Raw genomic sequence first — 13,950 nt, 5'->3', positions numbered from 1 at the left:
CACAGGATGAATCCATGTTAGATCAAAAGTGTACAACCATACCATGGTACTATGTCAATTTCAAGTCATTCTGATTTTGCTTTCCAAAATAAAAGCCTTTTTTAGTCCTGTTACGTGACTCAGCAAGATTGAGCAGTGACATGTACTTTACTGTGGCAAAACCATCAACTTATATAAGTCTTGTAGAAAGTAAAAAAAAAGAAAAAAAAAACAACATCAACTTATATGAAGACATGAAAACCTGCCCTGTCATGATTTGAATCCACTGTTGTGCCAAAAACATTTACCTAGCCAAGATGAGCTCTATAAACTCTCTATAGTCTGCTCTTGTTAGCCAATTTACTTTTTTATGTAGGAAAAGGTTTTTACTTTAGTGTTTATTTATTTATTATCATTAGTAATATTAATAGATGTATAGTGTATAGTGTACAACCAGAGTTGAAAGACAGGGTAAAAAGACACCTGTCTGTTACTAAATACTGCTGGGATGCATGAATAATGAATAATAATCAAATGAACCTTTTAACATAAATGACATGGAGTACACAGTATTTGCATCCAAAATAAAGTATAGTTGCCATGAACCAAAGGTTCGCACAAGGAATGGACCCAAATCCCGACACAACACACCAGGGAACTTTATTGAACCGTGAAGGCTACAGGGAAGTAAGGATCTGGGTAGGGATGGCAACGGGAACAATCACGATGGGAACTGGAGAGAGGGGCGGGGGAGACTGCAGCGATAAACGTAGGAACGAGAGAGAGGTGCAGGTCAGGCCGGGGGCAGCCAAGCAGGCAAGGAGGGGAGATAGATGTTTACAGAACAGAGGAATGAGAAGTCAACTCCAGGTGAGACCAATCACAGGAAGCCACACCCTTTGTACGCAGGGAAGACAACATTACATGAGGAAAACAGGTAAAACAATTTCCAAAAAGAGCTGCCTAGTTACCACCGAAGAGTGCATAACGAACTGGCGAGGAGTGGCAGGTTGCCCTGTTTTAAGAAACCCTCCTGCTGATTACTTGTAAAGGCCCAGCACTGTGAATCTGATTGCTAAACCAGCAGCGGGGAATCTGATAGACTAGCATTCCCATCCTGCTTCCCAATAATAATAATTCCCTACTGCAACTTCATCTGTCATAATTTTTTTTCTTGTTGCTAACCATCTTCTCTGCTGTTATGTTTTAGGTAAATACAGAGAAGGCAATGACAATAAAATAAGCCCAGCTCCCCACCTGACATGTGACAGTTTCCCAGATGCTGTTGAACACATCCTGCAGAATCTGCTTTGAGCATCAAATAAAAATAACCTTCCGGTTACATTTGCACAAGTAACACTGCTAATGTTTCAACAGTGGAGAGACTTAAGATTTGAAATTATTCTCCGCAGAACATCCTGATGAATCAAAAATAGTCATGCTATAGTAGTTTGACTCAAAGTACCAGTCACCAAAGTTTTATTGTATTAGGTTGTATACTTTTTGTTTTCAAATAATAAAAAAGAAAACAAATGATCAATGAACAAATATTTCCTCCATGTCAAAAAGAGTTTTTCAAAACTCCGCAGTGATTAAAATGTACACCGTTCCAACCTGCAGTAGCTTGTCACAAATATCCAAAGTATAGGAAACATTTTACGCAAATATATAGTCATTAGTGTAAATTATTAGTATAGTGCAGGATAAATTTGTAACAGTAAAAACAAGTTATCATCACTTTTATTGCGTTAGTATGACAGTCTTTGCATTCATGTTATGTGTACTAGCGTCAGACAGATTGGTACTCTCTCTCCCAGGCTGTGTATCTGTCCATCAGGTTTCGTGCTGAGGGTTTGGTGTGTTCAATCACATTCAGGAAATCAGCTGTTGTTACAGTTTCCAGTTGGATGGCGGGCATGTCTGTGTCATCTGTAAAAGAGAATCACAGTAAGTCAGAGAAGATGGCTGTTGTAGGGGTCAATCTTGACATTGTGTGTGTGTTGTCCTACCATCCTGATGTGACTCCAGAGCATCAAAGATCTTTCGAACTGGTCTCATGGTAGCTTCCTTACATGCCAATCTTATATCTGAGCCAGAGTAGCCCTCCATCTCCTGGAAATAAAACACACAAATGTACAGATGCACATGAGTGAACACATTTCCTTCCAGATAACATATATGATTTATGAAATTATATTAATTAAAGAAAAATTGTTAAGCATAACGATTAAACACTTGACAAACTCCATACACACTTTTGCCAGTGCTTCGTAGTCTAGCACAGTGCGTAGCTCCATCCCTCCTGTGCAGCTGAGAGGAGGCAGCCAATGAGAAATCATGGCTTGGCGAGCTGGTGAAGAGGGAAGACTCACTAGAATCCGCTTTTCTAACCTCCTCAGCATTGCGTGGTCCAGTTCCCTGAGAGATTTATTAGAAACAAACAAAGGCAGATTTAACTGTCATAATTTTATAGCTGTCTTAGTAGTCATCTTTTTTTATTTAAACAGCTATGACATCATAACATCATAATCTTGTGTTTGTCAAGAAAATGAAGGGTCTTTTTCAAATGCATTCAATGCAAGAAAAATAAATGAATGTTAAAATCAGGCTGAGATGATGCTGGCAATAAATGTACGAGGAGGGTTGAAACAGCAAAAATAGTGAGTTGTATTTTTCTGTCTTCCTATTCATTTGTAAATGCAAAAGAAGGTGTCCCACCACCTCTTCTGCCTGAGGTGCCACCTTTCCCTTTTACACAGCTGACTCGCGTCAGTAATCAAGGAGATTTAAGCCCAGGGAAAGGTGAGCTCTGGGCCAGAGTGTGGTTACAGCTAGTGAGCTGTATTTTTTTTGGTGGTTTTCTGCACGCGCGTGTGTGTTTTTGGTGGATTTCAGCGGATTTCAGCTAGTGAGCTGCTCTTTCTTTTTGGCTTATGTTTTACTTTATTGACCAACGCCTGAGTTTTGTTTTCTTAAATGGTGATAGCGGCTTGTCCGTCTCTTTTAGTTAGTATTAATAGAAACTTTAAAACTCTTTAATTTAACCCTTTTGCCTCCTTGACTCCTTTTTCTGACCCGGACACTTTTTGTTACTTCCCCCTCACCGCCTAGACCCCTCAGGGGAACGTAACACTAGTCCATCCATCTAAACCAGTAACTCAGTCTTCACCCTGCGACTCCCCTCGTGCTCGCCCCTGAAAGCAGTAAACAGAGGTTTTGTGGACAGCAGCAGTGGCACATCTACATTTTACTGCACTTTGTGGTTGAGCTCACCCCATGCTGCTTCCTCTCTGGCCCATCACTGACTCAAGCTCATCCAGGAAGATGGTGGATGGAGCGTGGTACCTGGCCAGCTCAAATAGAACCTGCAGACACATGTATTAAATCATTTACACTAATTAGACCCCCCCCCCCCCCCCCAGAGAATAGTATTCAAACATGTTTTTGTAAAATTCTTCCTATAGCTGACAGCCTACCCTGACCAGTTTCTCAGAGTCTCCCCTCCACTTGCTGACAAGGCTGGAAGCTGAGATGTTGGAGAAGGTGGTCTTACATTCTGTAGCTACGGCCTTGGCCAGCAACGTCTTACCTGTACCTGCGTGGGTAAGGGAATGTGAAGGGCAAGTTTTCATAGTGAGCCCCTGACATTTTTTTAATATCCTGCACTTGAGTCCTTACCTGGGGGACCATAGAGCAGTAAACCCTTCCATGGAGACAGGATGCCTGTAAAGAGTTGGGGATACTGAGGAGGAGAGACGGAGTCAAAGAATGAGGGGGAAACATGAACAAAACAGTATAGATACAACTTGAGTAAATCACATCCTAGCTCAGTATGAGAACACATTGTATTTCCATTTTCAGCACACCAATAGCAAACTGAGCTCTGTGCAAAGAAACCTGATAAGTCTGATGATGCAGTTTTTATCTATTTGCAGAAGCACAACTTGTGTGACTGTAGCAGTATAATAAATTCTACATGGCATGCCACATGTGTCTTTCTATCAATTTCTGTATCTGTGTTACCATAATATCCCAGGTAAAGACTTAATATTAGTCTAATAGACTGGCCTGACCCCACTGCCCTCCTTCTGGGGCGATCGTGGTTCAAGAGTTGGGAGTTCGCCTTGTAATCGGAAGGTTGCCGGTTCGAGCCCCGGCTTGGACAGTCTCGGTCGTTGTGTCCTTGGGCAAGACACTTCACCTGTTGCCTACTGGTGGTGGTCGGAGGGCCCGGTGGCGCCAGTGTCCGGCAGCCTTGCCTCTGTCAGTGCACCCCAGGGTGGCTGTGGCTACAATGTAGCTTGCCATCACCAGTGTGTAAATGTGTGTGTGAATGGGTGGATGACTGGATATGTAAAGCGCTTTGGGGTCCTTAGGGACTAGTAAAGCGCTATATAAATACAGGCCATTTACCATTCTCTTTAAGCCCTTTAAAAGAGATGTATTCAGAATCGAAGATGGGCGTCCGGAGCTGAAATACCAGCATGCTCGGGTAGCGGCCGCACCTTAATGGGATAAACGACGGCCTCTTTGACTAATCGCCTGGCATCCTCCAGACCGATGATGTCCTCCCATCGCACATTGGGGCTGTGCAAATAGATGTCCTTTGGAAAAGCATACACACACACACACAACAGCGAGTGAGTGATGCATGTGAAAGATATAAGCCAGAAATTGGCCCCCCACACACGTCCTGGTTGCGTAAATAGATGTCTTTTAGAATGAAACAACAGATATGGGAAGTGGATAGAGCCTGGGCCTTCATTAGTACAAAAGATCAATTCATTCAAAACAAAGCCCTCTGCTGCTCTGTAGTGGACACATTCAGCAAGAGTCATATGGAGGATTTTCATATTTTTACATCATATTCCAAGGAACAAATTAAGATAAAATCAGCTTCTCCCCAGGCTTATTAAGGTGTGTGTGTGTGCGTGTTTACCCTGCTGATGATCGTAGCTAGTTCCCTCATCTCACCACTCATTCCAGAAAAGCCACTCAGTGGCTTCAGTAGGCGTTCCTGCAACATAGACTTTTTATTATTATCAGTAGACATTTTGTACTTTTTGTTGCCTTCAAATAGTTTTTTATTTTGGACAATTCAGACTGTTACCAAAATATATTTTTACACGTTTCACAGTTGTTTGAAGCTTGTCTGAATATTATGACCTTTTTTATAACTCAGTTTAGCTCAAAGGCTCCAGCATAATTACCATATGGTCTGAATCAATCCCAGCTCCTCTGACAGCATCCTGGATTGCACCTTTGGCATCAGTCTTCTGCCCCCAAGATACATAAGAGAACATAATAGGAACAAAAGTGACAGTGGTAATTTTGTTTTAAAAAGGGTGAGGACTTCTTTTTTATGTTTTTGCATTTGGCTCGGCCAAATCAACCCCAAATCATAAAGGTGCTGGTTTATGTTGTAATGAATTAAACATAAACAATTTTGTTAGCATCCTGCTGCAGCATCATCGTAAAATGAAAACCGTCTCATAAATGTCATACTAGAAAAAAATGTGATTAACTTCAGTTGGGACGATGAGGTTTGCTTCTGTTCTCAGAGTATTCACTTCTCCAGTACTTTCCTGTTTGTGGCACACTTTCCAGCTGGTCTAATTTTGATGGAGGATATGCTGAGACCAAAGTCCCATGACTGTGGAGCAAGATTGGTGCCATTCTCCTAGGAAATTAACACAAATGTCAGAATAATTGCTAGCTAGAGTACAGAGTTGTTTTGATTTGACTTCATTTTTCCACATTTGCTTGTACACTAGTGGCTGGCTTCTTTGCTCCAGTTCCTGTCTTTGTGTTCCGGGAAGGGTTGATTTCTGGGAGGGGTTTCACAACTGAACAGGGACTCCTGGGGACAAATAAAAAACAAAACACATGTATTTTTTGTTTTTTTAACTGTCATGCATGGACTAGCAGCATGGCAGACTCACTTATTGTTATATATTCAGGTGGGAATCACCAGACACACCCATGATACAATATTATCACAATTTGAAAAAGAAAAAAGAAAAAAAAAAAAAGAATACTTCACTCATAATTATTATTGTGATTTTTAACATTTTGTGACATGCTGAATTTTGCAATAACATATTTGCAATTTATCACCCATTTCAACTACAAATTATCTCCTCAAAGTTCAACTTGTCAATATCTGTTTTATGCAATAGTTTTTTTGTTTTTTCTGCCCTAAATGTCGCCATAAGACAGTGTCTGTGTTGCTTTATCGATACAATATTGCCACAGAAAATACTGAGATTCGATGTTGTATCGAATTTTTCCCCACCTCTACTGTGAGCATGTATGCACAGCATACTTGGTCCATGACTGACTCACCTCTTAGTTGCACTACGTGTTGGATATTTTCTTTCACCTGGACAGAAAAAAATATCAGAAAAAAACATGCTAAGACAATAAGTTAATTTTTAATAATTTTACAGAGCTTGAGATATAATTTTCATTGCTTCTCAGTGTTTCAGCAGAGTTCTTGTACCTGCTTCTGCTATTCTTCTGATAAGTTTGGGATACTTCTGGAATTTGACGTAGTGGTAGCTCTCATACTCCCTCAACACCATCTCCAGATCGATGTTATCGCTAACCTCGAACCTACTCACACCTCCATTTATCTCTTGATCCAAGGCCACTGCTGCAGCTACATAGCTGGTGGACCGACACATTGCAAGGAACAGATTTTTGATGTGCTTGTCTTGATGAATTGCACTTCACTTTTTCTATACAGACATACAAATATGACCTTTTGGTTGGTTTGTTACCACTTATCCAATAATAAACCAGCAATGCCATTTTGCATTATGCCATTCTGTTCTGAAGTAACAAAGAGTGAATTTATGTATTCTACCTGCTCTGATCAAAGAAACTCAGCCACCTGTTTTAAAAGTCCGTATCTAAACCTGATGCTAAAAATGTACTTAAAAGAAAAGTTAATCTTTTTGATCACCACTTGATGCATCCACACACACACAATTTTATACTGACCCTTCCCCCAGCAGGTGGTGATAGATAAGGATGAGGAGACTTTTCTTCCTCATCTCAGTCTTCTGCTCATCCTGTTGGACAGCAACAAGAACAGCAGCAACAAGAGGACAAAAGGGGAATTCAAATGGAGCTGTTATATGAGAAATAACTACCAAATAATATTGTTCAATTTGTCACAGGTGTCATGAAGAACAGATATGGTCTAATAAAGACCAATACAGTCCCCCCAAAAGCAACATATTTTAGAAGAATATTCCGATTTTTTTAACAGAAGGATATGAAGTGTCACAACTTATGGATAAACAAAACCTAACGCAGGGCTAACACATTCCTATCTTATGATCAAGTTAAGAGTCATTGATTCAACTAATGTCCATGTGTTTGAATTGTGGGAGGAAGCCAGAGTAGCTGAAGAGAACCCACACAGACACGAGGAGAACATCCAAACTCCACACAGAGACACTCCAGCTGGCCTGTGGATAGACCTCTTTGGGAGGCAAAACTCTTTACCACTGTGCTACCCATGGGCTTTAACTGTATGCCTAATTTCAGTAAAGATGGAAGTCTCAAGAACTGTACTTCTTTAAGCTTGTGAAAATTCCCACTATTGGTTAAATACCTTGCACCCTCCACCTGTTGTTTTTAGAACTTAAGAAACCTCTTGGGTGAAAGATGAAAAACATCATCAAACTTAAAGAAGTCCAACTGCTTTTCTTTTTTTACAAGTTCTTAAAGACTGCCATGACCTGGATGACTAAGAACCTGCACAGACAATAAAGATGGAAATGACACTCCCTAAAGTATTTATGTCTGTGGTCTAACTAAAAGTAGCCACTAATTATCAACTAACGAGTTAGCCTGTGCTCATTAATGCTTCAGTTCTCTTCTCTTCCCTGGTTCAAACATGTGGAGGAGGAATATTTTATATTGGGCTGGAAATACAGGGAAAACACAGTTGCCAGCAGAGGGGGCCAGTCAACAACAAACAACAACCAGTTGAGCTGTCTCTAGGCAACCAGTGGACGCAGCCGCTTTATTGTCACACAGTGCATGGAGAACTTAACGATTAGCTCGACGGCTAACTACCACGCTCGTGAAAGCGACAATATAGAAATCCCATCACATGTGCAAAATAAATCGACCAACACCTGGATACATATGCCTTTAGCTTAACACTGCTTACAGTACCAGACAGTTCGGTGCCCATCTGTTCACTGCCACTGCTTGTTAGATAGCCACAGGCTGATATCTGAAAACAGTTGTGCGTCAAATTTGCGTAAAACAACAAGAAACAAAAGCCCGTGTTCACTCACCGCCTCTCGGGCCTGGTGGGCGACTTTCACTGATTGATAATTGGGCTCCATTAGGTGATGGTGAAGTTGGTCCACCGCGTAGTTCGCGTTCCCCTCGGGGGCACGTTAGGCCCTCCGTACCACAACGGTACTTAAACAGAGAAAAGGGAGGGATTGACCGAAGTGTGTGGCAGCAGCGCGAGTCATCGGTTTACTTTCCCCTCGAAGTCAGCGACAGCCACAGTCAGTAGCACAAGGTGTTGGATGTGTATAGTTGATTTTTGGGACGCTTTCTTTTTTACCTAGAGGACAGACTCTTGCGTACAAGGTATGAACAAACTTGTTTTTTACTTTTCTGTCTGTGTTTTTTTTGTTTTTGTTTTTTTTTTTAAACCTTTTTTCTTCTGCAGTTTAAGGTTAATTAAATCACAACTACAACTTAACAGTGTGCATAATGATTTATAATAAAAAGTGTTTTCTGCTTTATATCATTACTTGTGACAAATAACAACAAAGTTTTGAGTTAATATTCTGGCTGTGCAGGTTATGAACCCTGTCAGGTGTAACTGCAGATTCTTAACCGGATTTGTCTCAACGCGTTTAGCGTTTTGAGAACCTTTAACCAAAACGAGTAAGTACGATTAAACATTTAGACTAATACAAACACACACACATAATGACGAGTTTTTGTTTTTTGCCACTTTTTTTTTGTTTTTAAGCGTTCATGCATTTCAGTTAAAATTGTTTTAAAGCTGCTGAGAAAACATACAGAAACTGTGGATGCCCCGCAGTTATACAGTGGAGGCGACATGCAGGCAAAATGTTGTTGGATTGGTGCTGATAACCGTTAATCATCCTTTTGTGCAATTGCTTTTCATATTATGCAGCGTTAAGTGACAGATATGGAAAAGTTCTGCATTCAATGTGGTTTCTGTTTTGCTGAACCGCAGTAAGTTTAAAATGTGAATACCTTTGGGTTGTTATCGTTTATGTGCAAAAACAAATACAAAATACTACATAGGCGTGGGGGACAGGGGGGTGTTAGAATTAAGTACTTTTAATACAAAAAAAAAAAAGTTTTAAAAGCAACAAAAACAAAGAAAATTGATTTTCTATGAAAGATTGAGGTGTTGTTGTTTTTTTTTGAGGAGGGTTTTTTTTTTTTTGTTTGTTTGTTTACTATTTTAAATGTCTAGGCAAGGGGAAAAATCAGTTGATTTTTATTTATTTAGCACCAGTTTGCACAAACTGTTCCCTTAAGGTCTTTATAGTGAAAGATGAAGACTATGATAGAGAAAAACCTGACACGCATACAAGTCCCTGGGGGGAAACACTTCTTTGAGACAGGAAGAGGCCTTTGGCAAACCCCGATTCAGGAAGGGCTAGCCATCTTTACTGTGAATAGTTGGGAGATGAGTGGAAAAAGAAGAGAAACAAGTGGTTCATGGGTAAGCAAAGGAAAACACAAACTATGGTAGAAAGTAGATAAAAGTTTATGAGAAATAGAAGGAAAATACGTTGTGCATCATAGTAAGTTGTCTAATTGGATGAGCCTAGAGCAACTTCAGTGTTAGGCTTGGCAGTACAGTGGTGCAGTGGTAAGCTCTGCTGCTTCAAAGTACAAAGCTATTGGGTTCAAATCCAGTCAGGGACCTTTTGCATAGTGTTTCTATCCTCTCACTGGGTACTCTGGGTTCCTCCCACACTCCCTGAATTGAATAAGTGATGGCAAAAAAGTATGAATGGTTTGCCGTCACCTGAACCAACCCTAATCGCAAGGGTTGTTTTTGTTTTGATTTTTTTTTTTTTTTTTTTTTTTTTTTAAAAGAGAGGCTTTAATCCTAATAACAAAACTAAGAAAATTAACTCTTGTCATTGTTTTTGAATTTTAGTAAGGGTTTAGAGATGGTGAGAAAAGTTCATTAAATAAATAAATTTAAAAAATGATTTTCTTTCAGGAGTCACCAAAACAGGTTCTGTGCCTGAACTTGCCACAGTGTTTATTTATTAGGAACGAACTGGAAATACAGCAACAGCTTTTGCATTATGAGTTTTAATGACAATGAAGTATATCGCTGTGTTCCATATAACATAGCATTTCATAATGTTTTACCTGTGTTGCTGTCCTCTCTCTGCAGCATCCGTTCCAACTCTTACTCTGTCAAGATGTCTGGAGACCAAAGTAACACAGGAGAAGACCATTGTATTCCTGAAGACAACAGCTTGGTCTTCACTCTGGTTCCACCCTACATCCTGGTCATCAGTGTGCTTGGAATCATCTTTAATGTGTTTGTGCTGATGGTTTTCTGCCTCCACAAGAAGGCCTGCACTGTGGCTGAGATATACCTCAGCAACCTGGCTGGAGCTGACCTTGCTCTGGTGTGCTTTTTGCCCTTCTGGGCTGAATATACAAGAAAGGGATTTGACTGGCCTTTCAGTGAAAGCCTGTGCAAAGTGACATCAGCTGTTATCTACATGAATGCGTTCTGTAGCATTTACTTCCTTGTTATGGTTAGCATAGATCGTTATGTGGCACTGGTGCACCCGCTTTCCCATGAGAGGATGCGCAGGCCGCTTTATGCCAAACTGGGATGTCTGTTTGTGTGGGGTCTTGGCTTGGTCTTTGCTCTCCCCATATTCATCTACAGGAAGCTAGAATTCAACTCTCAATCAAATCTTACTCACTGTTCACTTGACTTGCCACAAAATCAATATCTGGCATCTGAGGTGACAACCATAACATTCAGCTTCATCGTCCCTGTTATCATTATTTTGTTCTGCACTGTCAAAATTATTCAAACTCTGAGAAAGAGGCCAATGGAGGTTTTAAACATTCAGAAAACGGATCAGAAGGCCACCACTCTCATCCTGGCAGTTCTCCTGGCATTCCTGATCTGCTGGGTGCCATTCCACGTGACAAAGATACTAGATGTGCTCCGAAACACTGGCATTCTGAAATGCCACATCACACTGACCATCGTCCAACAGATCTCTACGTACTTTGCCTTCTTCAACAGTGTCCTTAACCCCATTCTCTACGTCTTAGTAGGGAAAACTTTCCAGAAACGAGCAAAGGAACTCTTCATATTGTGGAACAAGACTCAAACAGCATCTTTCAGCCGACTGTCCACACGCCTGACAAGTTTTAAATTGTGATCATAGCTCAAAGTGATATGCGGGACTGCGATCTTTTGGATGTGTGCTGTGATGGTTTACCCAGTTAAATGGACAATTATTTACTCAGGCAAGGAGAAAAATGTTGTTTTTGTAATCTGAATGTTTGTTTGTTTTTTTGTTTAACATTGTGCATGCATTACTTTTTCTTCAGAAAGGGATATTTAGCCATAACATGTTTATTTCCTAGAGGTGATACTGAAAGGCTGTCAGTCTGACTCTGCTTGGTGTAGTGAAGTCTGAGCGTTCTTTGACCGTTTCTCCAGTTGGAACATAACTCCTGGCTTTGGCTAAGAGAAAGTAGCATGCAGAAGACAGCTAGCATGGAGGAAAGGCTAAAGATAACAAGCAAGTCGTCTGAAATGTGATTCATGCAACACTCCTGAAGTTAAAGAATGAAAATACACTGTTAGAAAAAAAGTCACAATAGGACCTTTTTATTGTCTTGGGCTTTGTTCCATGTTTCGTCAGACTCTGACAGAGGAGTGAATAACAGGAGACATTACCTCATACCTCAAACAAGTTTTGTTTTACCAACCGTCCATGAACCCGTATCTGTTTAGATGTCACATTTTGAAAAATATAATTATAAAACTATAATTGCAAATAATTACATTTAAGGCCATATTTGAGCTTTTGTTTGTGCTAAATTTCAATGAAGTTAAAATTCAATGGCAAGTAAGGGTGTGGTTGTTCTTCAAAACCAGTGATCCAGTATAGCTTTCTCTTGACATCCTGTTGACATTCGTAGCATGACAGGATATGAGGCTCAAATTTCAAATGTGTCATTCTACTGCTCATCCTCTAATTGATATCTATTAGACACAATTTCAGATTTAATGCCATAATAACCCTGCTTCATAATTGAATAGCATTCCCACCTTTATTTTATATTGCACATGTGATAAACACAAGCTGAGATAATGAAACAAATATGCAAAAGAGACGGCAACAGTTTAACAGTGTTTATACTATTAACATAATATTTGCATGGTTAGATTTTCCACTTCACTTGTGGGCATGGTTATGTAGTTGGAGTGCTCTGTGCTGTGGCATGATGCAGATTTACTGCTACCAACTTGGATTGTTTCAGTGATGAACTTAAAGTTCAAAGAGGGATTTTTTTTCTTTGCATTATATTAAAGTATTGTGCTTCTATTCCCATTGCATCAAAAAGAAACTCTGCATGGCTATATGTAAGGGTTTTAACCTCCTAAGACCTGAACTCTTTCATGGCATGCATTTTTAATTTCTCTTTGGGCTGATTGGGACCTGATGATTGTTAAAAAAAAAAAAAAAAAAAGAATTATGTGATTTTTTTTTTATTTTTTTTTACCTGATTTTCATTTCTAAGAAAAATGAGATCCACATATGAGGACATTCGCTTTAAATTTTGATAGAACAGTAGCAATATGTACTCGCAAGTGGATATTGGGCCCTTGTAGAGAAAAAAAACGTAGTATTGTGGTCTAGACAACCCTAAAATGTGATGTCCTAAAATGTATGTGGACGCCAGGTCCTAGGAGCTTAAATTTACAGTTTAAATACAATTAACAATGCTTTAAGTAGTTTATTTACGGTTTAAAATCACAGATCACTGCTGGACACTGAAATGCATACCTCTTTTTCACAGCACTTAATGTAACACTCAATATTAATCACTTGTAGACAATAAATTAATAAAACGTTCCAGACTTCTTGTCCCCTGTGATGTGGTTCTTTGTTATTTTTAATGCTTCTTTAAGCTGTCCATCACGAGTCTTACACTTTTTAAAAACAAGTCTGTATCTTCTACAGGGAGTACAGAATTATTAGGCAAGTTGTATTTTTGAGGAATAATGTTATTATTGAACAACAACCATGTTCTCAATGAACCCAAAAAACTCATTAATATCAAAGCTGAACGTTTTTGAAAGTAGTTTTTAGTTTTAGCTATTTTAGGGGGATATCTGTGTGTTCAGGTGACTATTATTGTGCATAATTATTAGGCAACTTAACAAAAAACAAATATATACCCATTTCAATTATTTATTTTTACCAGTGAAACCAATATAACATCTCCACATTCACAAATATACATTTCTGACATTCAAAAACAAAACAAAAACAAATCAGCGACCAATATAGCCACCTTTCTTTGCAAGGACACTCAAAAGCCTGCCATCCATGGATTCTGTCGGTGTTTTGATCTGTTCACCATCAACATTGCGTGCAGCAGCAACCACAGCCTCCCAGACACTGTTCAGAGAGGTGTACTGTTTTCCCTCCTTGTAAATCTCACATTTGATGATGGACCACAGGTTCTCAATGGGGTTGAGCTCAGGTGAACAAGGTGGCCATGTCATTAGTTTTTCTTCTTTTATACCCTTTCTTGCCAGCCACGCTGTAGAGTACTTGGACGCGTGTGATGGAGCATTGTCCTGCATGAAAATCATGTTTTTCTTGAAGGATGCAGACTTCTTCCTGTACCACTGCTTGAAGAAGGTGTCTTCCAGAAACT

General features: G+C 39.7%; 2 protein-coding genes across 3 annotated transcripts; one reads left to right on the top strand and one right to left on the bottom strand.

Moving 5' to 3' along the window:
* Positions 1-642: 642 nt before the first annotated feature.
* On the bottom strand, positions 643-8,499 carry LOC308389460 (katanin p60 ATPase-containing subunit A-like 2). The gene is made up of 13 exons (XM_080870884.1): positions 8,298-8,499; positions 6,985-7,055; positions 6,325-6,361; positions 5,749-5,839; positions 5,190-5,659; positions 4,919-4,996; positions 4,485-4,583; positions 3,658-3,721; positions 3,456-3,574; positions 3,253-3,344; positions 2,235-2,397; positions 1,989-2,091; positions 643-1,908 (listed from the first exon to the last, which is right to left on the bottom strand). The coding sequence occupies exons 5-13, from the start codon at positions 5,280-5,282 to the stop codon at positions 1,769-1,771; spliced, it is 951 nt and encodes a 316-aa protein (XP_080727010.1). The 5' UTR covers positions 5,283-5,659; positions 5,749-5,839; positions 6,325-6,361; positions 6,985-7,055; positions 8,298-8,499; the 3' UTR covers positions 643-1,768.
* Positions 8,465-13,112, top strand: LOC308389459 (B2 bradykinin receptor-like). 2 transcript variants are annotated; one of them, XM_080870883.1, is made up of 3 exons: positions 8,504-8,604; positions 8,820-8,907; positions 10,415-13,112. In XM_080870883.1, the coding sequence occupies exon 3, from the start codon at positions 10,443-10,445 to the stop codon at positions 11,430-11,432; it is 990 nt and encodes a 329-aa protein (XP_080727009.1). In that variant the 5' UTR covers positions 8,504-8,604; positions 8,820-8,907; positions 10,415-10,442; the 3' UTR covers positions 11,433-13,112. The 2 variants fall into 2 exon arrangements, with proteins under 2 accessions (XP_080727008.1, XP_080727009.1); XM_080870882.1 differs by lacking the exon at positions 8,820-8,907 and having other exon boundaries at positions 8,465-8,604.
* The last annotated feature ends 838 nt before the right edge of the window (positions 13,113-13,950 follow it).

This window comes from Rhamphochromis sp. 'chilingali' (assembly GCF_963969265.1).
Source record: "Rhamphochromis sp. 'chilingali' genome assembly, chromosome: 21".
In the NCBI taxonomy this organism is placed as follows: Eukaryota; Metazoa; Chordata; class Actinopteri; order Cichliformes; family Cichlidae; genus Rhamphochromis; species Rhamphochromis sp. 'chilingali'.
Note: the sequence above shows the minus strand (reverse complement) of the source record. Positions and strands in the feature narration are given on the sequence as shown.

What these genes read in the sequence shown, in the direction of transcription:
- LOC308389459 (XM_080870882.1), top strand. Translation starts at nt 10,443, where the DNA reads ATGTCTGGAGACCAAAGTAACACAGGAGAAGACCATTGTATTCCTGAA.
- LOC308389460 (XM_080870884.1), bottom strand. Translation starts at nt 5,282, where the DNA reads ATGTTCTCTTATGTATCTTGGGGGCAGAAGACTGATGCCAAAGGTGCA. An exon ending in ACTGCTCTATGGTCCCCCAG is followed by an intron (nt 3,575 to 3,657) that starts GTAAGGACTCAA and finishes TTACCCACGCAG; the next exon opens with GTACAGGTAAGACGTTGCTG. An exon ending in ACTCTGAGAAACTGGTCAGG is followed by an intron (nt 3,345 to 3,455) that starts GTAGGCTGTCAG and finishes ATGTGTCTGCAG; the next exon opens with GTTCTATTTGAGCTGGCCAG.